At 53.6% G+C, this 24458-nt stretch overlaps 6 protein-coding genes across 6 annotated transcripts; 3 read left to right on the top strand and 3 right to left on the bottom strand.

Annotated features, from left to right (window-relative positions):
- Positions 1 to 265: 265 nt before the first annotated feature.
- NECHADRAFT_100194 (uncharacterized protein) lies at positions 266 to 1559 on the top strand. The gene is made up of 3 exons (XM_003052249.1): positions 266 to 571; positions 626 to 802; positions 883 to 1559. Exons 1-3 carry the CDS (start codon positions 416 to 418, stop codon positions 1318 to 1320), a joined length of 771 nt encoding a protein of 256 aa, XP_003052295.1. The 5' UTR covers positions 266 to 415; the 3' UTR covers positions 1321 to 1559.
- Positions 1560 to 1561: 2 nt separating this feature from the next.
- Positions 1562 to 2443, bottom strand: NECHADRAFT_73620 (putative mitochondrial 54S ribosomal protein MNP1). Its single transcript, XM_003051804.1, has 2 exons — positions 2163 to 2443; positions 1562 to 2082 (listed from the first exon to the last, which is right to left on the bottom strand). Exons 1-2 carry the CDS (start codon positions 2379 to 2381, stop codon positions 1756 to 1758), a joined length of 546 nt encoding a protein of 181 aa, XP_003051850.1. The 5' UTR covers positions 2382 to 2443; the 3' UTR covers positions 1562 to 1755.
- A 627-nt stretch (positions 2444 to 3070) lies between these two features.
- NECHADRAFT_92903 (uncharacterized protein) lies at positions 3071 to 17863 on the top strand (the record flags this gene model as incomplete). The annotated part of the gene is made up of 2 exons (XM_003052248.1): positions 3071 to 11509; positions 11540 to 17863. 2 exons carry the CDS (start codon positions 3071 to 3073, stop codon positions 17861 to 17863), a joined length of 14763 nt encoding a protein of 4920 aa, XP_003052294.1.
- Positions 17864 to 18526: 663 nt separating this feature from the next.
- NECHADRAFT_79332 (uncharacterized protein) lies at positions 18527 to 19300 on the top strand (the record flags this gene model as incomplete). The annotated part of the gene is made up of 3 exons (XM_003052247.1): positions 18527 to 18557; positions 18599 to 18626; positions 18796 to 19300. 3 exons carry the CDS (start codon positions 18527 to 18529, stop codon positions 19298 to 19300), a joined length of 564 nt encoding a protein of 187 aa, XP_003052293.1.
- Positions 19301 to 19651: 351 nt separating this feature from the next.
- Positions 19652 to 21560, bottom strand: NECHADRAFT_79331 (uncharacterized protein; the record flags this gene model as incomplete). Its single annotated transcript, XM_003051803.1, has 2 exons — positions 19652 to 21312; positions 21368 to 21560. 2 exons carry the CDS (start codon positions 21558 to 21560, stop codon positions 19652 to 19654), a joined length of 1854 nt encoding a protein of 617 aa, XP_003051849.1.
- Positions 21561 to 22964: 1404 nt separating this feature from the next.
- On the bottom strand, positions 22965 to 24039 carry NECHADRAFT_100192 (uncharacterized protein). The gene is made up of 4 exons (XM_003051802.1): positions 23989 to 24039; positions 23841 to 23937; positions 23663 to 23787; positions 22965 to 23615 (listed from the first exon to the last, which is right to left on the bottom strand). The coding sequence occupies exons 1-4, from the start codon at positions 23992 to 23994 to the stop codon at positions 23055 to 23057; spliced, it is 789 nt and encodes a 262-aa protein (XP_003051848.1). The 5' UTR covers positions 23995 to 24039; the 3' UTR covers positions 22965 to 23054.
- Between the last annotated feature and the right edge of the window lie 419 nt (positions 24040 to 24458).

Raw genomic sequence — 24458 nt, 5'->3', positions numbered from 1 at the left:
AAAAATGGCGCCCAACAATGCGGGACGGTGAGACAAGGACGTGTCGTGTTATTCCCGTTGGTAAGGTACTTGGCTGTTCGCTGAGGTGAGGTGAACTTAACGGCTCACCTCAGAAAGCCTGAGCACAGCCACAGCGTGGCACAAGACAAGACAGGAGAAACGCCCCACCGCCAACCTCCATCGACAAATCCCCTTCAGAGCTGTCACAATCTAGCCCTGTCTATCCATCCATGAACCTTGGAGCTTGTCTCGCTAGGTCCTGGTCGTGACAGCTTCATGCCTTTGGTTTGCTGTCACCGAGCTTCCGAACTTCCGAGACACTCCACACGCTGTCGTCGCTAAGATTTGCCGTCGAGATTGGATTGCTCCCCATCCCGTTTCCTTCCGCTGGCTACCCTCTCACTTACCCTTCACCATGGCCGACCCCTTTGAGGTGCGCATGCGCTTCACCTCACAGCTTCAGCATCTCAACGCCTCGGTAGCATCCGCCCAAAAAGCTGCCCAATATGCCCTCAAGTACAAGGACATGGACGAGGACTTGCACTCCTGTGTCCTTGAGCAGCTCGAACGGGTATGTATCACCATCCAGCCACTATGTGGTGTCAGTGCTGACCTGGTTGGCTAGAACAACATGAACACTCGCGCCAATATCATGTATTTCATCGAGCACTTTCTAGACCTGGCGCAGCGCGACGGGCACACAGACTACATTCGGATGATGCAACGTGATATTATTCGTGTCGTCGATGCCGTTGCTCCGGATGATGGGTCTGGCGCTGCTAATGTCAAAGTGGTTCGAAAGGTGAGCTGACCCATGCATGATCCCAATCCCAATACCCCAGGTTTTTTTACTCTAGAGACCTTGACTTACACCCATAGAAGGTTCTACAAGGCCTCCAAGGCAAGGGATACTTGGAGTCTCAGACGGTCACCCAGATAGAGGATGTCATCAAGGAGCGAGAGACCAACGCGGACGACCTTGGCTTGGCCTCTCCTAACGGAGACGTCGAGATGACAGATATGCCTCCCTCACAGACCATACCCAAGCCAGGCCGGAGGACCGCACCTCACCGACTCGACAAGCGACAGATTGAGCAGCGTATCGAGGAGGACCGTGAACGTCACAAGCGTGAGCGAGAGAGTATATGGGCCATCCCCAAGGTTGAGAATGCAGAGATGAGCAAGCTGTGGGAGGATACGAGCGACTTTGGCGAGGACGACGACCGGTTACTGACCGAAGAGCTGGCTGACTTTCGAAAAGAGATGGAAATGCAGGCGGGTTGTCAACACCAACGAGCGGCGAATGGCAACCGTCACTGAGTGGAACGTTAATCATACATCTCATATTGGCATTTGGACGGCGTTTGGATTTGGGTTTGCATCGAGGTACTGAAAGAAAAATCATTGATACCCATCGGTTTGGCAATGGTTTGGTGGGATGGTGATTTGAACCAATATTTGAGAGAGCTTGGTTTCTAAAAAAGTGTACCATTACTGGTGTTATTCAACTAGGCTACTCTAGTTTCCCTATAGTCTTCATCATGAAGTCTTTATCATGGAGCCTTTCATACATCATATACACATCACCCCAACTCGACTACCCTGGAACACCCTGTGATTTGAAGAGCACCCCCCCATGAGTCTTTTTGAAGAGGGTAAATGTTGTTAGATACTAGTACAGATGTTTTGTACATGCAATCCAGCCATCTATCGTGCCAAGTCGCTAGTTTCGTCGCCCCAGAGCGAAAGCCGCCTTTACTCCATCACCACGGTGGCGCCCAGCTCCTTCATGGCCGAGATGATCTTCTCGGCGTCCTCCTTGGGCACGTTCTCCTTCATCATCTTGGGCGCGCTCTCGACAAACTTCTTGCTGTCCACCAAGCTCAGGCCGAGCATGTTCTTGACCTCCTTGATGACCTTGGCCTTGGAGGCGGTCTCGAACCCTTGGAGCTTCAGCGTGAAGAGCGTCTTCTCGGCGGCGGCGGGGGCAGCCTCCTCGGCCTCCTCGGCAGCAGGGGCAGCAGCAGCGGGAGCGGCGGCGGCGAATCCGCCTATGGGCATATCGGGGATGTTGAGCTTGGTCTGTATGAGGGTATACCAGGTCAGCGGGGTGATGCTGGAGGGGTGCCATTGGAGAGGGCCAATTGAGCGAGGAGACATACCTTGAGGCTTGAAACGAGGTCGGCAGTCTCCAGGAGGGTAAGCTGGCTGATCTGGTCGACAATGGCTTCGATCTTGGGGTTGGAGGGGGCCGCCTCGGTCGAGTTCCACCTCCTCGAGGACGCCGAGGCGCGGAGGAGCTGTGCGGGTGCCCGGGCGGCGCGGGCGGATCGGAGCTGGCGAGCACAGCTCTGGGCGGCGTACCGGCAAGACATGGCCATTGTGTTGGAGGATTGGGCTGGGGGTTGGCTCAATTCGAGGGTCGGGAGTCGTCGCGTGCGGGCGTCTGAGAGAGCGTCTTGAAGTTTTTCGTAGCTCTCTCGATGGGCCGGCGGGCTAGCGGTTGGGTCACGTGGTATTTATGGTCCGTGCATTTGTTCTTGAAGCGGGATGAATTTAACGTCGGCTGTGTCAAAGTTGAGATATTGTTCGTGTAGATAGGTAGGTATATTGAATGCAAAATCATTGAGTCTCTCAGTTTCTCTTTTATGCTCAGCTGTGAAGTATTTCTCGATCCCATATTGTTTTAACGTCATTAAGGCAAGGGCACTGGGATCAATAATATATAACACACCTTGAAAGTCAACAGAAAGATGAGCCCCATTGTATATTTTACCTCAAGTACTGTACATTGGCTCCGCATATAGGCTAATATAGCATTAACTCATTATCTCTAACCAACTCAAGACTCATTGAAACGTTCAACAAGTCGAGTTGAAACATTAAAGTCAACTCAAGTCAGGGTCCTGACAAAAACGGAATAGCGCCGCCTTGATTGGCCCGGAATTTCATGGCACCTTTTTGCCGAGATAAGATAACAGAAAAAAAAAGTCTAGGAGAGCTTGCCTTGCCTGTGAATTGAGAGAGGCACCAGCATCGAGTGCAAGAATCGTCAAACACGAGCGCAATCATGGCAATGATTGACGTCTCGCGGCAGAGGAGGTCGCTCCTTGCGGACGCGGCTGTACTGGAACATCTGCCCTCAGAATTACTGGCCCTCATCCAGGACCAGACCTCGACGAAGCTGCTCGACGCCGTGGCAGAGGCTGCTCTCTGCCCGCCACTTACAGAGCGCGTCTTTGCGCACTTTGAGCATGTCTTTGCAGACATTTGCTCACGATGGATTCTCAACCCCGGAAATGAGCGACAGCGGATACGAATCTATTCAGCTCTGGCACGCATCTTACCTTTTGCCCCTTATCTTTCAACCTTTTTCGAACACTCGTCGTCTGAAAAGCCGACTAATTCACCTTCGCTTCGCCTCCCTCCCCTGAGGCTCAACCAAGATGCCATGCCCCAGGATGAAGAATCTTTACTACAGAGCCTCCTGGTGGCATGGAGACTCATCAGCTTCGACCCTCGAAACTTTGGGCCCCTGACCTCTCCCGCTCTCATGCAGACCCTGTTCAAGCATGATAGCATAGCCGTTCGGTACCTTGCTACAAGGATTTTCATCCAGCTCCTCCATGGATCCGACTGGAAGCTGGAATCTCTCATCCAGGAGCACATTGGCAAGAACGAGGCTATTCTCGCAGACTTTGATGGTAGATCGATTGACTATGGGTTCCTATCCTTGTACGAACAGTCTCGAGTAAAGTCCGTCATTACTCTGCGCCAAGAAATACAAGCAGCGCACGAGGCCGACGGCAATGACTCCCCGTGCTTGCAAGCTCTCACCCCTTACGTTGTCTCCTACGGCAATGTCATCTTGCCTCGACCCCTAGGCCCGGCTGGAGAGTCATCGAATCTCGTCCTTACCCCTACAACTGTCTCTAATTTGGAGCGATTAGCCAGCATGCTTCGCGAGTCTGACCCGGTGCTTCTATATGGTCTTCCTGGTGTCGGAAAGACTGCCCTGGTTCACGAACTGGCCAAGCAGCTTGGCATGTACTCCAATATGGTGACGCTGCATCTCAACGAACAGACGGATGCGAAAATGCTCATCGGCCTATACTCGACAGACTCAAAACCTGGAAGCTTTCAATGGCGCCCTGGTGTACTTACGACAGCCGTCCGGGAAGGACGATGGGTGCTGGTGGAAGATCTCGACCGAGCCCCTACCGAAGTTCTGAGCACACTGCTTCCCCTGATCGAGCGAAAAGAACTACTTATCCCCAGTCGAGGAGAGAGGATACAGGCAGCCAGCAGTTTCCGACTTTTTGCAACCGTACGAACATCACGAGGCATGAATGGACGGGAAAACCTGCCCAGCCTCGTTGGAATCCGCTTCTGGCAGACACTGGGGACTCAACCTCTTGCGGCGTCTGAGCTCGAAGACGTGGTTGTTCAAACACATCCTATTCTCCGAAAGTTTATGCCCGGAATCCTCGCAGTCTACGGCCGGCTCTCTCGACTCAGCAGCACCCCTGGAGCACTAGCCCGAGGCCGTAACGTTATGGATCGCCAGATGACACTACGAGATCTGCTCAAATGGTGCCGCAGACTTCGGGAATGTCTGGTTGCCGCCGGTTCAAAAACCGGAGACGAACCCATCAGCGAGACGACCCGAGACTGGATGTTCATGGAGGCTGTTGACTGCTTTGTCGGAAGTTGCCCAGACCAAGAGATTGGCAAGCAGCTCATCTTTGCGATTGCTGAGGAGATGCACCTCTCCAAAGAACGGGCAGAACACTACATCACTGCCAATATACCCCCTTTGGAAGAGAGCGACAACCAGTTCAGCATCGGCCGGGCTGTGCTGCGGAAGAAGAAGCATTCTAGCCGCGTCCAAAAGTCAAAACGACCCTTTGCTAGCACGGCACACGCCAAGAAGCTCCTGGAGCAAATTGCTGTGGCTGTCAAATTGAACGAGCCAGTCCTTCTCGTGGGAGAAACTGGTATCGGAAAGACCACAGTTGTACAGCAGTTGGCCGAATCTCTTGGGCACAAGTTGATTGCTGTCAACCTTTCCCAGCAGAGTGAGGTCGGCGATCTCCTGGGTGGTTTCAAGCCCGTCAACACACGGACATTGGCTATGCCGTTGAAGGAGGAGTTCGAGGACCTCTTCTCTGCAACTGGCATATCTGCATCCAAGAACCAAAAGTATCTCGAGCAGGTCGGCAAGTGCTTTGCCAAGGGACAATGGTCAAGGGTGTCAAAACTGTGGAAGGAAGCTCCAAAGATGTTCAACAAGATCGTCAGCGAACTCGAGCGGGTGCAAGCTCAGCAAGCAGAGACACGAAATGGTGACGAGCAACCTACAAAACGTCGCAAGACGCAGTCGAAGCTGCAAACACTTCGTGATCTCCAGCCGCGATGGGACACCTTTGCTCGCAACCTCGAGCAGTTTGACGTCCAAATCTCAGGGGGCTCTGGCAGTTTCGCCTTCTCATTCATGGAGGGCAACCTGGTCAAGGCTGTTCGCAATGGTGACTGGGTTCTTCTTGATGAGATTAACCTGGCATCACCGGATACTCTCGAGAGCATTGCAGACCTGTTAACTGGACCTGACGAGAGACCTTCCATCCTGCTCTCAGAGACTGGCGAGATCGAGAAGATTGAAGCACACCCCAACTTCCGAATCTTTGGCGCGATGAACCCAGCAACCGATATTGGAAAACGCGATCTTCCCGTTGGCATCCGATCAAGATTTACTGAAGTCTACGTCTCGAGTCCGGACAAGGACTTGAAAGACCTCCTTACAATTATCAAGACCTATCTCGGCAGCAGCAGCAGTAAAAACGATCAGGCAGCCGATGATATTGCGCGACTCTATCTCAACACGAAGCGCTTGGCTGAGGAGAAGAGACTCGTTGATGGAGCGAATGAAGTGCCCCATTTCAGTCTTCGAACTCTCACTCGGGTCTTGAGTTACGTGAACACCATCGCACCCTATTACGGTGTGCGCAGAGCCCTTTACGAAGGCTTCTCTATGGGATTTCTGACTCTCCTGGATCGAGATTCCGAGAAGATGCTCGTGCCCCTCATATCCCATCATCTCTTTGAACGCCACGGAAATTCGCAGTCACTCCTCTCTCAAGCGCCGAAGCACCCTAACGATGGCAAGTCATATGTCCGGTTCAAGAACAAGAGCCGAGATCGACAGTACTGGCTATTCCAGGGCAACGAGACCCCCATTGAGCGGGATGACTACATTATCACCCCCTACGTGGAACGCAACCTTCTTAACCTTGTCCGAGCTACATCCACAAGGCGCTTCCCCATCCTCATTCAAGGTCCTACGTCAGCCGGAAAGACAAGTATGATTGAGTATCTCGCAAATTTCACTGGCAACAAGTTCGTGCGTATCAACAACCACGAGCACACCGATCTTCAGGAGTATCTGGGTACCTACATCTCAGGAGCCGACGGAAAGCTGCGATTCCAGGAAGGTATCTTGGTGCAAGCCATGCGTCAAGGCCACTGGATCGTGCTCGACGAACTGAACCTGGCACCGACTGATGTTCTGGAGGCCCTGAACCGCCTACTTGACGACAACCGAGAACTCCTGATCCCCGAGACCCAGGAAGTCGTCAGACCCCACGAAAACTTTATCCTTTTTGCAACTCAGAACCCCCCTGGTCTCTATGGCGGTCGAAAGGTTCTGTCAAGAGCATTCCGAAACCGATTCTTGGAGCTTCACTTCGACGACATTCCCGAAGACGAGCTGGAGTTTATTCTCCAGCAGCGAAGCCGCAACACTTCGCCTCCGGATTGTCGAAGAATCGTGACTGTTTACAAGGAGCTGTCCCGGCTTCGACAAACGAGCCGACTATTTGAGCAGAAGGACAGTTTTGCCACTCTCCGAGACTTGTTCCGCTGGGCATTGCGAGATGCCGAGACGCGTGAAGAAATCGCTGCTCATGGATTCATGCTGTTGGCGGAAAGAGTCCGCGACCAGGAGGAGCGCATCGCAGTCAAGGAAGTCATCGAGAAGGTCTTCAAAGTCAAGATTGATCCTCAGGACCTGTACTCTGTTACCACCGCCCCAGAACTCAAGGGGATTAGCCGAAAGGATAACAGTCAGGGCGTGGTGTGGACTCATGCAATGCGACGACTCTATGTTCTTGTTGCCCGAGCATTGCGCAACAATGAACCGGTTCTGTTGGTTGGTGAAACTGGTTGCGGAAAGACAACAGTTGTCCAACTGCTGGCTGAGGCATTGAAGAAGGAACTTCACATCGTCAACGCTCACCAAAATACTGAGACGGGTGATTTGATCGGTTCCCAAAGACCAGTTCGCAACCGAGGTGCCATTGTTGACGCTCTGGACGTTGACTTGAAGATGGTCCTGCAGACCCTTGGCCTGGATGTGCCTGGCTCGTTCGAGGAACGTCTCGAACGATACAACACACTCGATTCATCGGCCAGCGAAAAGGTTCCATCCGAGATCCGAGAACGGATAAGCAGCAACGAGACACGAAGCAAGGCCTTGTTCGAGTGGGCAGATGGTAGTCTTGTGGAATCCATGAGAGAAGGCCACTTCTTCCTCCTCGATGAAATCTCCCTTGCCGATGACTCAGTCCTGGAGCGTCTCAACTCTGTGCTCGAACCGTCAAGAACTCTTCTGCTCGCGGAGAAGGGTATCGACAACTCCTTCGTTGTTGGAGCTGATGGCTTCCAGTTTTTCGCCACGATGAACCCTGGTGGTGACTTCGGAAAGAAGGAACTGTCACCTGCGCTGCGAAACCGATTTACCGAGATTTGGGTTCCTGCTTTGTCGCAGAGTGAAGATATCTACGAGATTGTCAAGACGAAGCTCGTGGGTGACTCTAAGCAACTGGTCGAGGTTATCGTTAAGTTTGCTGCTTGGTTCGGAGACACCTTCAGATCAATGGCTACCGCCCCATTCTCAGTCAGAGAGATCCTCGTTTGGGTTCAATTCATCAACAACTTCCAGTCTGATGAACCTATTGTCTCTCTGGTACATGGTGCCTCAACCATCTTCATCGACAGCATTGGCGCCAACCCTTCTGCTCTGTTGGCCACCGACCCCAAGTCGATCAACCAGCAGCGGCAAAGCTGTCTCGACAAGCTGAGTGAACTTGTTGGAAAGGATGTGTCATTCGTCTATGAGACACATCCAGAGCTGTCAATGAACGAGCAGTCTTTGACAATTGGACATTTCAGCATCCCCCGTTCCTCTGTGGGCGTTGCTGACCCTGGTTTCGCTTTCCATGCACCTACTACTCGTCTGAACGCGATGCGAGTTCTTCGAGCACTTCAGATGCAAAAGCCAATTCTTCTCGAAGGAAGTCCTGGTGTCGGAAAGACAACCCTTGTTGCTGCCCTGTCTCAGGCATGTGGCCAGCCCCTGACCAGAATCAATCTTTCTGACCAAACTGATCTGATGGACCTGTTTGGTACTGATGTGCCTGTCGAAGGTGCTGAGGCTGGTAACTTTGCCTGGAGAGACGCGCCATTCCTCCAAGCTATGCAAAAGGGCGAGTGGGTACTTCTGGATGAAATGAACCTTGCCTCTCAGTCAGTTTTGGAGGGTTTGAACGCCTGTCTTGATCATCGAGGCGAGGTCTACATCTCGGAACTGGACCAGGTTTTCAAGCGTCACCCAGACTTCCGTCTGTTCGCAGCCCAGAACCCTCACCACCAAGGTGGTGGCCGAAAGGGTCTACCCAGCTCTTTTGTGAACCGTTTCATCGTCGTATACGCCGATGTCTTCTCGGACGATGATCTGAACCTCATTGCCGCGCACAACTACCCCGATATCTCGGCCCCGGTGATCAGCCAGCTGATCCAGTTTGTGTCTCAGCTTGAGCATAAGCTTGCCGTCGAGAAGGCTTTTGGTTCACAGGGAAGCCCATGGGAGTTCAACTTGCGTGACGTTCTCCGCTGGCTGAAGCTCCTCAATTCATCCGACCCTCTCCTTCACAATGCTCAGACTGAAGACTTCCTTGACATCATTGTCAGGCAGCGCTTCCGATCTGAGCGGGATCGTGAAGAAGTAAACAAGCTCTTCACACTCATCTCTGGTGCCTCGCCGCGACAACACAGCCTATACCACGATATCAACCCGATGTTTGGCCAGGTGGGCCTTGCTCTTCTCGACAGGCATCCTAATTCGCAGCCCGAGCGACTTCCCAACATCAACATCGTTCCTCGTCTCTCAGAGCTAGAGTCTCTCATGATTTGCGTGAAGCAGAACATCCCCTGCATCCTGAGCAGTCCCTCTGGTTATGGAAAGTCTGTACTCCTGGAACATGTTGCTGCTTTGGCTGGCAAGTCTCTTGTTGTGTTCCCCATGAACGCCGATATTGACACCATGGATCTTGTTGGTGGCTTCGAGCAGGCTGATCCTCTCCGAGAGGTCAACGCTGCTCTTCGAGTCGTCCAGCAGGATCTGCAAAACTCGATTATGTCGGCTGTGCCTGGACAAGTCCCTGAAGACGCTCTCCATCTTCTTCACCTGCTTGAAGGGTTCGCCGGCGAAGTGGAATCTCTCCCCACCATCCAACGCTGCATCGAATCTCTTCTCGCAAGTATCCCCTCGGACTCTGAAGTAGCAACAGCACTCTCCAAGACACTTCTTCTCCTTCAGGGCCCCCTGGTACTGGAGAACCCCCGCTTTGAATGGCTGGACGGGGTCATCGTCAAGGCTCTGCAGATGGGCCAGTGGCTTGTTCTCGACAACGCGAACATGTGCAACGCCTCTGTTCTGGACCGACTGAACTCTCTACTTGAGCCTAATGGTTTCTTGAGCATCAACGAGCACTGCGGTCCTGGTGGAGAGCCCAGAGTTGTCAAGCCTCACCCTGACTTCCGTATCTTCTTGACAATGGACCCTAGATACGGCGAGCTGTCGCGTGCGATGAGGAACCGTGCTGTGGAGATTCACATTCATACTCCGCCCCCTGAGCGTGCTCCCTGTTACAGCAGGGTTGTAGGAGTTGAGAGTAACCTCCAACGCTATGGCATGTCTCAACAGATTGCCGACTCAGTGTCTGAAGATACTAAGGCCGTCAACTCTGCTCTGGAGGCCCTTTCGATCAACGATGTGTCTCTGCTTCCCCGCTTCGCCAACACTCTACCAAGCAGCGATTCCGACAAGACTACAATGACCAAGAGCGTGGGAGAGTTGCTTGACTTCCTCCACTCAACGAACGGGGCTGATGGCGTTAATGCAATCTCCCAACTGTACAATTCCCTCCCTGTCCCTGCCGGACTCACTTCCGCCCAGCCACTGCACCCTCTCAACAACTTTCCGGTCACCCAGCTTCTCCCTGTCCAGAACCAAGCAAGATGGCTTGGTGCAGGCCTCGAGTTTTATCAAGATCTATACAACCTGCAAAACTCCATTGAGGACCAGCGTCGCCAGGCTCAAGTGAACAAATTGACCTCTCTCAACCGACTGCAGCGATCTCTTGTAAGTGACCGTGTGGCGGCTGTGTCCAAGGATTCTACTGTCAAGCTTGCTTCATTCTTGACATCCACGATCAACGCGGCAAAGACATGGCTTGGCTTTGGATTTGAATCGGCCGACTTGTGGGCAGAACGAGTGCAGATCCTCAGAGGTGTCTTGCGCTACCTTGAGCGAACCGTCAAGCTTGCTACAGAGATTGACTTTGATGAGGCCAAGTTCCAGGCACATCTTGCTCAGGGCGCGAACTTTCTGCAGAAGCACCTTGACGCCTTGGATGGTACCCAAGAGCGAGACTTTGTTGTTCACCTTCTCGACCGCCTGGGCAAGGACTTTACCGCCGGCTTCAAGCTGTCCACTGGTCTGAGCATGGAGCTGCTCTGGCATGTTTTCCGACCAACTCCTCTGCCCACAAAGGAAATTCTGGACCGAACACTGGAGCTGGAGAAGCTCGGTATTAGGTTCGACGCTTTGCGATGGAAGGCTGGCGCATCCATTCCTGATCTGTCCAAGGCAATGGTCACTCTCGAGAAGGCTTCTGGAATTCTCAGGGGTGAAGTTCCCAACGCCGATGGGCTTCTCCAAGACCTCACTGCCGAAATTGAGTCTCTTGAAGCTCGAATTGGATCCGACGAGGCCGAGTTGAAGCCCTTCCTAGCCGAGGAGTTTGAAACACTCCGACAGGTGTCGATGCTTCAATCTCTGACCTCAGGTACTCAGCCTATGCCTTCCACCCAGGAACTCCAAGTGTTGTCTGATGTGTCGACAAGATCTGGCATGCTGTTTGCTACCTCTGATCTTCAAGCAGCACTCCTGCAATCCGTGGAGAACTTGGTGTACCAGAACCAATTCTCTTGGGACGGCAAGTTTGCAACTTCATTCTGGTTCAAGATGCAGAGCCTAGGATCCGTCAACCTTGGCTCCCTGGCGTTGCTCGAGGCTGAACTTCCAATTGCTGGACGACAACTTGCAAGCCTGAGTGCTGATCTGATGGTTAACCCCTTGTCAAGACTGAATGGCGTTCTCCTCAAGCTTGTTCTTGAAGTCTTTGGCGCCCATGGCCAGCACCTCAAAGACGCTGTCATCCAAGCAGTTGAATTGGCTTCTCAAGGCTCAAGCAATTCATCAACCAACACCGACTATTTCAATGGCCTTGTCTCGAACATTGAGCCGGAGCATTTCAAGCAGATTGTCACTGAGCACTTTGTGCCTGTTCTGAAGGCTCTGGCTGCCTCACAGCAAGATGCTCAACGAGAAGCCTACCTCTCGGCATTTGCATGGATCCACTTCAGCATTGGAACAGTCAAGTTGTATGTCCCAGACCGTGTCTTTGACCCCCAAAGCCGCCCAAAGATGGAGCGCGAGTTCCTCCAGGAACTACATGCCCTTCTCCAAAACCGTACGGACACACAGCGGTCGTTTGAGAAGCTGTTTACTGGGCAAGACACAAATGAGCGCATTCGCTTGCTGGAGCAAGAAGCAGCTGCCTTGGGTCCGCTGCCCGAGGAGGTTCGGCCTATTTACAGACCTGAGAAATCCGAGCTCAGCGGCCTCCATGCTGAGTTCTCTAATGTTTTGAAAGCCATCACTGGCCCTGCGTTGTCTTCTGCCCTGCAGGTTCTGGAGACAAATCCCCTTCAAGCAGCTGAGGAGTTGCACCTGGTTAGAGAAAACGCCCTCAGACTTCTGGACCGACTCTCAGCCCGCTTCGAAGCGTATCAGGATATGACTCGACCTACGTCGAACCTGCTGCGATGTCTCATGGTTGGCCTTTCACTCTGTGCGGCTGCTTCGGCTCGTCAACTGGCACCAGCTTCCCAACAACTTTTGGAGCTCGCGCCATTCTTCGGCGGAAGTATGTGGAACCAAACCAGCGGCGACTTCTCATCAAGGAGTTTTGAGTTTCTCACCTACATGGGCACGGTCGTCAGTGTCGAGGGCATCGAAAACGTCCAGTCTCATGCTCGCGAGCTGGTCTTCCAAAGCTTCCACAACTTTTATGACGAGTGGAACAAGCGACTCGAAGCGGATCGCAAAGAAGAGGCAGCCAAGGGTAGTCTCTACCGCTTCCGAGGTTCTCTGGAAGATGAGGAAGAGGTCGACGCCGAGGAGTTTAATGACCTGTTCCCCAGCTTCGATAACGAGGATGCTCCCAATGGTCCTGCCGCCAAGAAGCGAGATGAGGTTCGCGATCAGTCGTTGCGGGTTGCACAACTCCACAGAAACATTTTCCTTGATCGACAGCAGTTCCCGGCAGCTCTCAAGGAGGTTTGTCAAACTGTGGGCGACAGGATCACGTCTGAAACCATTGACCACAAGAATATCGACCGCAACCTGACAAGCAAGATGCTGGCTGGCACTATGCTCATCTTGAATGATAAACTTGATGCTCTGGCTTCATCCACGGTGGACAAGTCTTACAACTTCTACACGGATGCAAACGTTCCTGAGGCCCGCCAGCTCGTCAGTCTCATCCACAAGATCAAGGGCAGGTTCCGCGAGCTCCAGCTGGTGGATGAGATTGGACACATGCAACCATTGGCCGATGTTATTCAGGCCTGCGACAAGGTCCTCGAACTTGTTCACACCGAGCCCCTCGCCAAGATCCTGCCCAAGGTGGAATACCTCCATGGTCATGTCTACGAGTGGCAGTTTGGAGGCTGGGCGAGCAAGGTGCATGGTGTTCTTACTCTGCACAACCTCCTGACTGAGACGGTTATCCGCTGGCGAAGGCTTGAGCTTTCCACCTGGGCCAACCTCTTTGATATGGAGGAGAAGAAATGCCAGGATGACGCCTTTTCATGGTGGTTTGTGGCTTACCAGGTTGTCATTGCTGTTCCTCTCTCCCTGGTCGACGTGCCGGATGAGATGCGTGAATACGCCGGTTCTCTCATTCAGAGCTTGGAGATGTACTTTTCGACGGCAATCGTTGGTCAATACGGAGCTCGTCTAGCCCTTCTTAGACAGCTCCAGAGCCACCTGAAGCTACTCATCAAGGATTACCCGATGCTCGAGATCATCCTCCACTCGCTATCCAACTTTATCCAGTACTATTCAAGATACGAGAAGGTAATGGGCGAAACAATCCAAAGGGGACGCCTTCCCATTGAGAAGAAGATGAAGGATGTTCTGCTCATGGCGAGCTGGAAGGATACAAACATCAACGCTCTCCGAGAAAGCGCTCGCAAGTCTCACCAGAAACTCTTTAGACTTGTGAGGAAGTTCCGTGGTGTCTTGGGCCAGGAAGCAAAGCACATCATTGAACAAGGTCTTCCTGACCAAGATGTGCTTCGCACAGAGCGACCTGAAGGAAGTGCTGAGCCTGCAGCTGTACCCCCGCAAGCATTCTCCCATCTCAGCAACACGATGCCTGGGTGGATCACTGGTCACAAGCGGCTTGCCAATGTTTCCAAGACGGTCTCCGTGATGCGGAAGATCTCTCGTACCCCAGAGATGATCAGTGGAGTTCCCCATATTGTGGACGAGTTCATCTCCAGCCTCAACGAGTCCATGGCTGAGCTTCGCAAGGAAACACCGCCGTTCTTGACTGACGAGAACAAGGATCAAGTCAAGCATCTCAAGACAAGAAAGCGAAAGCTGTTCGCAGACACGTTGCGAGACCTCCGCCAGATGGGCTTGAAGTACAATCTGGGACAGGACAAGCTGGCCCAGCAGGATTCGCTATCTCTTGTCCTCTCGAAAATCCAGCCCGTGCAGCTTTGGGACAACAAGACCGGGGAGGCAATCGATTACCACCTACACAAGATTCTGGATCTTACCCCCAAAGCCAGGGCTGCCGCCAGAGACCACTCGGAGGACCTTACAGGTGCCGAGGTTGGACGAAGTATCGGGTTTGTCGAAGGCATGCTTGACTTCCTTCTAAGCCAGAGAAACTTTATCTCCGCCGGGGCATCTTCTTTGTTGTCGCTCAAGAAATCAACGGATCAGTTCAATAACCTGGGTCGTGTCCAAGACAACAACACTCTGACCAAGAAAACCACGAAATCCAACTGGACTCAGCTCCTCCCTTGGCTGGTTCACATCCTCCAGTTCTCTATTCGCTTGATCGAAATCCATGAGAAGCTGGGACAATCGAAGCATGTTCGAGTTCTTGAGCAGTTGAAGTCGTGGTATGGACGATTCGAGTCGCTCCAAACCTCCACCTTAAGCTTCAGACAACTTCCAGACCGTCTTTCCTCCGAGGTAGTCGTACAGGCTGAGACAAGCTTCTCTAGTGAACTCGCCAGTTTCCGGGGCGTCATTGAGGAGTTAGTCTTGGAGGAGCCTAGGCTCTCGTTTGTGTTCAATCAACTCGATGGTTGGACCAAGGCCACCGAGGAGAACGTCAGCCTCGCAGCCAACGATGTGGAAGTTACCACCTTCGCCAATGCTATTTCGACACTTTGCGACAAGATACTAGTCGCTATCGAGACTGCGCAGAAGGCTGCCCGATCAATCCCGAGAAAGGAGGATGAACCAGCCTGGCTCACCGCCCACTGCGATGGGTTTGCGGATCTCTTCAAGAAGCTGCGCATTGGAGAAGTCGAGAGAAGTGTTTCTAGTTGTATCGAGATGATGCAGCACATCGACCTGAACCAGAAGCACTTGAGCCAAGCCGCAATGAGTCTCATGGCTATCGCAAGCCCAATCTTGGTCGAGTATGTTGAATTTTGCCAGCAGTCTCTGGTGCAGGTTGTCGACCTTCACGGCGCGCTGGCACACATGGCGTACAACATGACAAAGGCCTTCACTCAGATTGCGTCTCAAGGATTCTGTACACCTCATGAGAAGTCAAACGAGACTTCAGGCGAATCTGGCAAAGTGGAGTCTGGAACTGGTCTTGGTGACGGAGAAGGTGCTGAAGACATCAGCAAGGATATCCAACCTGACGAGGATCTGTCTGAACTTGCTCAAGAGGCCAACAAGGAGGAGAATGGCGAAATGGAAGACGAGAAGGATGCTGTGGACATGGCAGACGAAGAACTGGAGGGAGAAATGGGCAGTGTTGATGGAGCTGAAGATGATGAGGAAGGTTCCAAGAACGGAGACGAGGAAGAGGAGGAGAATGAAATGGATGAAGAGGCCGGCGACGTTGATGATCTCGATCCCACAGCTGTCGATGAGAAGATGTGGGACGGAGATGATGAAGAAAAGGCTGAGAAGGATCAGCAAGGAGAGAAGGCCAAGGGCCAGAAGAAGGACGATGAGCAGATGGCTGCTGACGAAGACGCCAAGAAGCAAGAAGGCGAAGAAGAGCCTGAGGTGGACGATTCTGGCGAGCAAGATGCCGAAGAGGCTGGCGCCGAAGAAGAGGACGTTAAGGCTCAGGAAGAGATGAACAAGCAGGACCAGACTGCCCAGGAGAACGATACCCTGGCTCTTCCTGAGGACATGGAGCTGGACCTCAACGATGAGCACGAGTCAGCCTCAGACAGCGACGACCTTGATGCGCTGTCTGATATTGAAGAGGAGAAGCAAGAGCCTGAGGACCAAGAGATGGGTGAAAATCAGGAGGATGAGGCAGATGACGCTGCCGCCCAAGCTCAGCTCCAAGAGGAAGCTGGAGACGAGGCTGAGGTTAAGGAAGAGGAAGAAGAGACACCCGAGGAGAAGGTTGGCGGTAATGATGAAGTGCAAGAAGATGTTCAGCCAGAGGAAGAAGAGAAGGCTGAAGAGCAGGAAGAGGCCACGGACCAGACTCAGCCGCCCAAGGACAACTCTACGGCTGACGCTGACAACGCGGCGCCTAGCGACGTCAAGAGCTCTGGCCAAGATCAGAATGCCGAGTCGATGGACGTTGACGACAACTTCCAGAACAACGCGGCCCAGCAGGAAGACGGCGAGATGGGAGAGGCTGCCGCGGATCAAGACACCAGCGCAGGAAACAAGGGTTCGATGTCACGATCAAAGGAAGTCCTGGACAGGGCTGAGCAGGAGCAACAAGACAAGGACGAGTCAGCACGCAGTGATCCGTTCAAGAAGCTCGGCGATGCTCTTGAGCGATGGCATCGACAGCAAGAGGACATCAAGGATGCTGAGCCTACAGAAAAGGACGAGCAGAACGCTCCTCAAGACCCCAATGCCGATCAGAGTCGACGGGAGTTCCAGCACCTCCAGGACGACAACACTGCTGCGGACACTCAAGCTATGGGAACGGCAGATGATGACCAGGTCCAACCTATCGATGAGTCCATGGCCATCGATGAGGAAAAGCAGGATCCTACAAGCCGTTTGATGGACGAGGACAAGGAGGAAGAACCCGAGCAGGACCCCGATAAGATGGACACGACTGATTCAGCTGAAGCGCCAGATGCGAACAAGCAAGACCAAGACAAGGACCAGGATGACACACGTTCCGGAGTCAAGACACGACAAGGCAATTATAATCGTGAGCTCGAACCGGAAGAGCAAGAAGCACAGCTGGCAGAAGAAGAGGATGAAGAAGAAGTCGAGATCCAGGAGACATCTACACAGCTCTCCACAACGCATATCTCGGACGAGGAGCGACCACTCCGAGACTTTGGTGAATCTATGCACCAGTGGGCCGAGTTCCAGACCAAGACTCACTCTCTTTCTCTGGCCTTGACATCTCAGCTGCGACTCATCCTCACACCATCGCAGTCAACCAAGCTCAATGGGGCGTTCCGCACTGGCAAGCGACTCAACATCAAGCGCATCATCCCATACATTGCATCAAGCTACAAGCGAGACAAGATTTGGATGCGACGAAGCATCCCCACAAAGCGCACTTACCAGATTCTGCTCTGTGTCGACGACAGTAAGAGTATGGGTGAATCGTCCTCGGGCACCCTGGCAATGGAGTCTCTGGTGATGGTGTCGCGATCGCTTACAATGCTCGAGGCCGGCCAGGTGGGTGTCATGGGCTTCGGCAGCGACGTCTTTACGGCGCACGGTCTGACGGAGCCGTTCGCCTCGGACGCGGGAGCCAAGGTTCTGCAAAAGTTCAACTTTTCTCAGGACCGCACCGACATTGCGCTCCTGATCCAGCGTACCATCGAGACGTTCAGGCTGGCGCGACAGCAGGGAGGCGGCGGCTCGGACCTGTGGCAACTAGCTCTGATCCTGTCTGACGGTCTGACGCCGTCTTCAGCTCACGAGGGCATCCGGAGGCTACTGCGCGAGGCGATGGAGGAGCGCATCATGATCGTCTTCATCATCATGGACGACACAGGCAAGAAGAAGGGTGACAGCGTGCTCGAGCTCAAGGAGGCCAAGTTTGTGCGCGACGGCGGCGAGAGCAGGGTGGTGATTGAGCGGTACCTGGACACGTTCCCCTTTCAGTATTATCTCATTGTTCATCATCTTGAGGAACTGCCAAGCGCTTTGGCTGGGCTGCTTCGGACGTGGTTCGCCGAGGTTAACGCTTAGACTGGGGCGTCGGAAGCATATTATGGAGTTGAAGGCGTTTGGTTTACCTGTTGATTATTTCAAAAAGAAAGAAAGAAAGCATTGGATTGGCTGGGCATAGAATGGATGTTAGACAGGTAATATTCCAACTTGATAAAAGTAATTGATGTTTTAAGGGGTAATTACACATGTTAATAACTGTGATGTAAATGTTCCGAAGCCATGAACTCGGAACGCTCCCGCCATGATTCCATTCCAGGGGATGAGCTCTTGACCATTCAGGGCCTCCTTCCACTGCAAACTGACACCTGCTCATGCCGTCAGACCCCGCTAATGCAGAGCACCCCGCTCTCATCCGCTGCCCCGCGCTCAGAAACACCACTTGGGAAAGAGCCAAAGCTCCAATCTCCATCCTTTGGGCCTCGACTTTTCCAATGTCTCATCAACCGTAGCTCACCTGAGACCTTGGGAACTCTAAAGAAAAGAAAAAAGCCCTGTCGATCATTAACCCCTTACTTGGCGATGCGCTTGTCCCCAGCTCCTTTAGGTCGACGTGGTATATCTCAGCTCGTTCTCGGATCGCGAGCTGTAAGGACAAACACCATTGGCAATCTAAGCCGCAGCTCCAACTTCTCTCCAATTGATACCCATCGTCCTCGATACGTTACACGACAGCTTCGCGAAATGTCTTCGGCACCGGCGCAGCTGCGCTTCAGTGAGTCTACTGGATGGGCTGGTGTGCAATTGAACTGACAGAGTGTGACAAAGAGAACCCCAAGATCTTGTACGTCGGACGCTGAAGGGAGATTGATTGGGAGAGAGGTCAACTAACGGAGCTTGACTGTTCAGTGTCTGCGATATCCAAGACAAGTTTCGCAATGTCATCTACGAGTTTGACAAGATGTACACTTCCCTCCCGCTCGCCAATTCAACACAGCTGACGATAATCCAAGAGTCCTCACGACACAAAAGGTCCTCAACTTTGCCAAAGCCCTCTCCATCCCCGTCGTAACCACGACCCAAACATCAGCCAAGCTCGGTCCCACGGTTCCCTCCCTTGCCGATCTCCTCCCGTCGCCGCCGCACGACAAGACGCGATTCTCCATGTTCATCCCCAGCGTGGTTGCCGACCTCGCCCCCGGCTCCGAGATCGCCCTCGTCGGAATCGAGTCCCACATCTGCATCACCCAGACGGCGCTGGATCTGCGCGATGCTGGACACAAGGTGTACGTGCTCGCGGATGGCGTGTCGAGCTGCAATCCCGGCGAGGTGGGCGTTGCGCTGGACCGGCTGCGCGCCGAGCCCGGCATCACCGTCACGTCGAGCGAGAGCTGGATGTACGAGTGCGTGGGGGACGCGTCGCATCCTGCCTTCAAGAGCCTGATCGGCGTCGTCAAGGGGTCAATGGCTGATACCAAACAGGTCTGGCAGTCGTTGCCTCCTGGTTCCAAGATTTGAAGGAGAAGGCCAGGGGTAGTAGATACCATACCACATCACGCATCATAACATCCACATAGCCAAGTATTACGCCCAATTTTTTGAATTGTTTTTGAGTCAAGGGGTCTGAAGGACACCCTTGCCCTTTTTATTTCTTTGTCTGGTCATTTCATTACGTCGAACCACCATTATCATTATCATCCCCCGTTTTGACCTCAGGGCTTGCCTCGATTCCGATATGCGAATCTCCTTCTCTACAGCTATAACCCTCCGTGTCTTTGCGCGCAGAAACCAGGGGAACACTCTGAATCAAGCAAGACCAACAAGGAAAGGGGGACGCCGTCGAAATGAGGTTTATGATCCCATCGTTCCTTAATCAGATCCTGCTGTCGTCTTGGGCTTCGACGTTGGTGTCATCCATGAAAACGCCGATGCAACTCCGACTGGGTTGGCTGATCTGGGCAACGTATTGGCGTTGCGTGCCTCGCGAGGCGTCAGAGGCTGTGGCTGTGGCTGCGTCTGAGGTCTCGAGTCACTGCCGACGCTACCGACACGCTTCACATCCCATCGGTTGACGGGGCTGGCGCCGTTCTCTCCGATGCTGGCTTGGCTCTTGCGCCGACCCTCTCTGGCCTCCTTGGACGGAGGAGGCGGCTCATACGAAGCACCTGTACGTGCGGATGTCGAGCCCGATTTCTGAGGTTTCAGGACCTTCATGTTGCGGCCCCGGCCTGCCGGTTGGTATCCGCTCAATGGACCATCTCGCTGTGCGCCATCGGTTCCGCTACCCGTTCCTTGGCGCCAGGATCCCCAGATGCCCGAGGATGCGTCCCGTCGAGAATCAGTAGACACCGCTCTACTGTGTCCTCCCTTGACAGGAGCTTCGTCGCCATTGGTGTCCCTTCTGGGCCTCTCATTCTCCCTGCTAACATCAGACAGGCTGCCGTGGGAGCTGGCTCGCTTGCTGGGAACCGCCTCAGCGGCCATCGGGGACATCTCGCTTCGGGACTCATCGTCTTGGTGGTGGATAGGGTCCATATCCGGAATGCTCTCCTGGCTGACCTGTCCCATGTCGCCCGAGACGAAAGGGGCAGCATTGGCATTCAACTTGGGCTTCTCGGGAATCACATTGGTGGTGCAGATATTCCGAAACACAGCATCATCTTCAGGACGCACAAAGGGTACCTGGAGCCGCTCTCGCTCATCGCCGTAGAGTGTCATGGTGTTCTGTGAGAAGAGGATGTCCGCCGAGTGAGCCCGCAGCGCATCACTACCCAAGTAGATGCGAATAGTCTTCCGATCCGAGGTCTGCAGTGGCTGCTCAGTTATGCCAGAAACGTCAAAGAAGACGGTGATGGAAGGGACTGGGCCTCTAGGACTGCTAGAGCGACTGCCATGATGTGTGACGACGGCTTCAGCAAAGTAGACATTCAGTCTCACTCGATAAGCTCCATCAACATCACGCTGGATTTCATCCACCAGGTCCAGCTCCCTAAGAAGCGAGTATTCAACAACGGATTTCTGCGATCCACTGCAGACGTCGGCATAAAGCAAGGTGGAATGTCCAAAGTTTGGCGTCAGCCAGCAGCGCACAATGGACGGAACCGTCCCAAGGATGAAGAAAGAAGGAGGAGGGCCCGGAATGTCGAAAGAATCGTCGTCGTCGTCGCCAACAGCAAAGTTGTTGTCAAGGCCCAAACTGCTAGCTCGGCCAGAAGCAACAGAGTGGTGAGAGTGCACCGAGTGCCCTGCAGAGCTATGCCTGCCATCTGACTTGTGGGATAGCGAGCGTTCCATCATGAGGCCGCTGCCAGGGCGGATGGGCACAAACTCGCCCGAGTGTCGGTTGCTCGGGCCTGCCCAGTTGGAACCGTGCAAGGCGCTTTCATCGAAGCGAACACTATTGGCTCGAGAAGCAGCGCCTCGTCGGACCGGCTCCTCCTCTGCTGGGCCAAGATGGAGAGATCCCAGGAGCTGCTCTCCTTGCTCATCCAAGTCATCAAACATGTCATTGTGAGGGATTGTGACCGGACCTGGAGTAGTGTCAGTGCCGAGGCGATGCCGTGATGGATGGACGAGGTAACTCACCTGTTTGAGGCGTGCCGCTGAGGACGCCGGGAAAGGGAGAATTCCAGACCGACTTCAGCGCGGCATCATCCGCCTGTCGCTTTTCCAATCGCAACAGTCGTTCGGCATGGCTGCTTTGGGTGTACTGTACTTGCTTCACTTCCATCTGTAGGCTGTACAGATCTTCGCGAGTGACAGGGAACCTTGGATCCATCCCCGAAACCGTCTCAGGTGATACGACGCTGGATCAAGTTTGGCAGAACTGGCCGTTCGGTCGAGGAGAGCAGGCAGCACACACGGCTCTGGGGAGAGCGAGGCTGAGTGACGAAAAGACGGAGCGAAGGAAAGGCCAGCAATGGCAAACGATGCGAAGGAATGAAGAAGTTGAGCTCTACACCATGGAACCTCGACTAGAACGAGCGCCCGTGTTCCAAACAAGAGCAGCGGTTGGCTCTTCCGACCTCGATCCCCAGGCGAATGGTAGTTCACGAGGTCCTCCCTCCCCGCCGCATCGCCTGGAATAGACCACAAGGTCCCCGGCGACGGAGGGTGCGATGTATGATATCGCCCGGCGGTTTAATGAGTAGACTCGAGGTATGGTGGCAGATCAGTGAGTCGATACTGTGTCGTCGGGGCTGAGTTGTTGGAAAAGCGACGTTCAGTCGGAGATATGCGCCTTTGAATCGTGAAACGGCGTAGGCAGGTTGCGGAATCAGGTAGAAACTCGGCCGAGTTGAGGCTTTGGTCACTGGGCTATGGATGTATATCTCGCACTCGATGGTTTACAGGCGAATCGAGCTAAAGGCGCGGTCGCTGGTGCGGATCGATATGGATGTGGACGATAGGGGTTGTCGTCGAGTGTGGACAAATCGCGGCGTCGCAAAGAAGGTGGGGAGCGGAAATGGACGACGAAGGTGCGTGAATGATGTACAAGGCAGCGAGAGCGCAGATACAAATACTATGCGTTCTTCAGAGTCTCTCTCGGGCGCAGGAAAAGGCCGTGAAACAGCGTCGACGTTGAGGGAGGGTGAAAAGGATCGGTCAATATTAAGTCGAGAATAACGTTTCGAGGTTGGTCTCGAGGGATGCTCGACTTTGGATGGAGTGGGTAGAGGTCGGGGCCGCGCGCTAACGTGGCGGTTCCTCTAGCGCCTGTGGCGTGTGTTGGAGTCCGCTAATCCACTAAATCCAGGCTGTGTCCAGGGCGTGTCAGGGCCCGGGGGGCTTTGTGGACAAGCCGTCGTGAGCCGTCCACGGGTCCAGCCTCAGGTTGACTGGGGTCACTACGAGGATGTATGTTGTCATACGTAGCACGCATCCATGGCTCATCACGATAACCATCGCTGCAGAATGCAATGTCTTGATCTTTGGCCGGAGATAAGAGGCATGCCTGTCACCCACCACCCAGAGATGAAAGAAATTGAATGCCATTGATACGCAGGTATCCTCTCTTGACCCGCCACGAATTGAGGGGGGCTATCGGCATGAAGGCGGGGTGAAACTAACAGACAAGGACTTGTGGACGGGATGAGTGAAGGGGTGATCTGAATGTCCGGGATGATCAAGCTAGAGTAGGGCTTGGAAATTCAATAAAGGACAAAGAAAGAGTGGCAGATATAATCTCTAACCGACTCTATAACGTCTAAAGCTCCCTCTATCTATCTATTCAGACATCTCTACCCTTGCTCATTCAAGCCAGCTTGGCGGGCTAGAGTCCGCACAGGTCGCGCCAGTCAGGAATCGCCCATCCTGTTCGATCCTCCTCCCCGAGTCCCTTCCACTCCTTGCCAATGTGAGGCAGCAGAGCGTCGTAAAATATCTGGTAACCCTGACCGCCCATGTGAAGCCCGTCAGGGAGGAGAACATCAAGACCACCCTGCTTGCCGTTCTCAGGCGAACCCAGCAGGGGACCACCGGGTGTATAGTCTCCGGGCGATGCCATCTCGGCGGCCTTGTCCATGAACACCTGCCACAGGTCGACTAGGGCAACCCCTGGGTTCTCCTTTGCGACTTGGCGGACCACCTCAGAATAGGAGGCGCTCACGGAAAAGTGGCGAAGAGCCGCCTTGTGGCCGTTTCCAAGAGATCGAGGAGTCGACTTGATCTCATCCAACGGAGGAGGCGTCACCAGGATGATCTGGGGCTTGTGAGCGGTGATGCGTGGGTGGTTGATGATCTTGGTGAGGTTCTCCTTGTAACGCTCCAGGGGGACGTGCTGGTTAGTGACAGAAGTCTCCATGACGGCGTCATTGGCACCAAACAGGATGACCTGGCTGCGGTCAGTACAGTGGGCTATGTGAGGTGATGGCAGCTCACGAGATAGTCCAGCTTGGGTGACGAGGCCGTGCGCTCGGGGAAGATGTCCGGGAGGTGCTTCAGGGCATGGTCGGTGTTGAAGCCCGAAAAGCCTCGGTTGACTACATCCAGGCGTCGAATAAATTCTGGGCATTCATTAGAGGTCTTTTATCACAGTGGCCGTAGAGTTGAAGCTCACCAGACTGTAGAGCGGCCTGGAAAGAGTAGCCATCGAGAAGCTGGATAGCGTGCTGGAATAGGGAGTCTCCGAAGAGGACGACTTGGGGAAGTGTAGACTAAAGAATGATTAACAAAGAAAATGCTTGCTATGATCTGAGATGTCTTACAGCCATGTTGTACACAACGCGATGTTTGGTGAAGTCGGTTGAGGCGCTGCGGGGAATATATCTGACAAGGTTGACCTGGAGTTGGTCGGGTTTCTCTCCAGTAGATAAAGTACCTAAGCCCCTCAGAGACAGCACGCCACTCTGGCGGGTAAACTCAGCAACCAGTTCAAATACTCGGGGACTTAACAGCCTAATAAGTAAGTCGGTATTCGTCGTGTTTTAGCCATCACAGGCTGCGTCCCACCGTTTCGCATGTACCTACTTGCGCCGTTGTGGGGGTTGTGAGCCAATGAAGCATCGTGATAGCCGGCGCTGGAGAAGTGGGCCGACGAGTGTTTGCTTCTACAAGAATCAAGCCGGCAGGGCAGGTGAAAGAAGTTAAAGACAAGTATGAGGAGGTTGGCTTTTTGAGTAACAGTCTTAATAGATTTGCTTGCTGGTGTAGGTATCTAATGACGTCCTTTACCATT

Source organism: Fusarium vanettenii (genome assembly GCF_000151355.1).
Source record: "Fusarium vanettenii 77-13-4 chromosome 4 genomic scaffold NECHAsca_3_chr4_2_0, whole genome shotgun sequence".
Taxonomy (NCBI): domain Eukaryota; kingdom Fungi; phylum Ascomycota; class Sordariomycetes; order Hypocreales; family Nectriaceae; genus Fusarium; species Fusarium vanettenii.
Note: the sequence above shows the minus strand (reverse complement) of the source record. Positions and strands in the feature narration are given on the sequence as shown.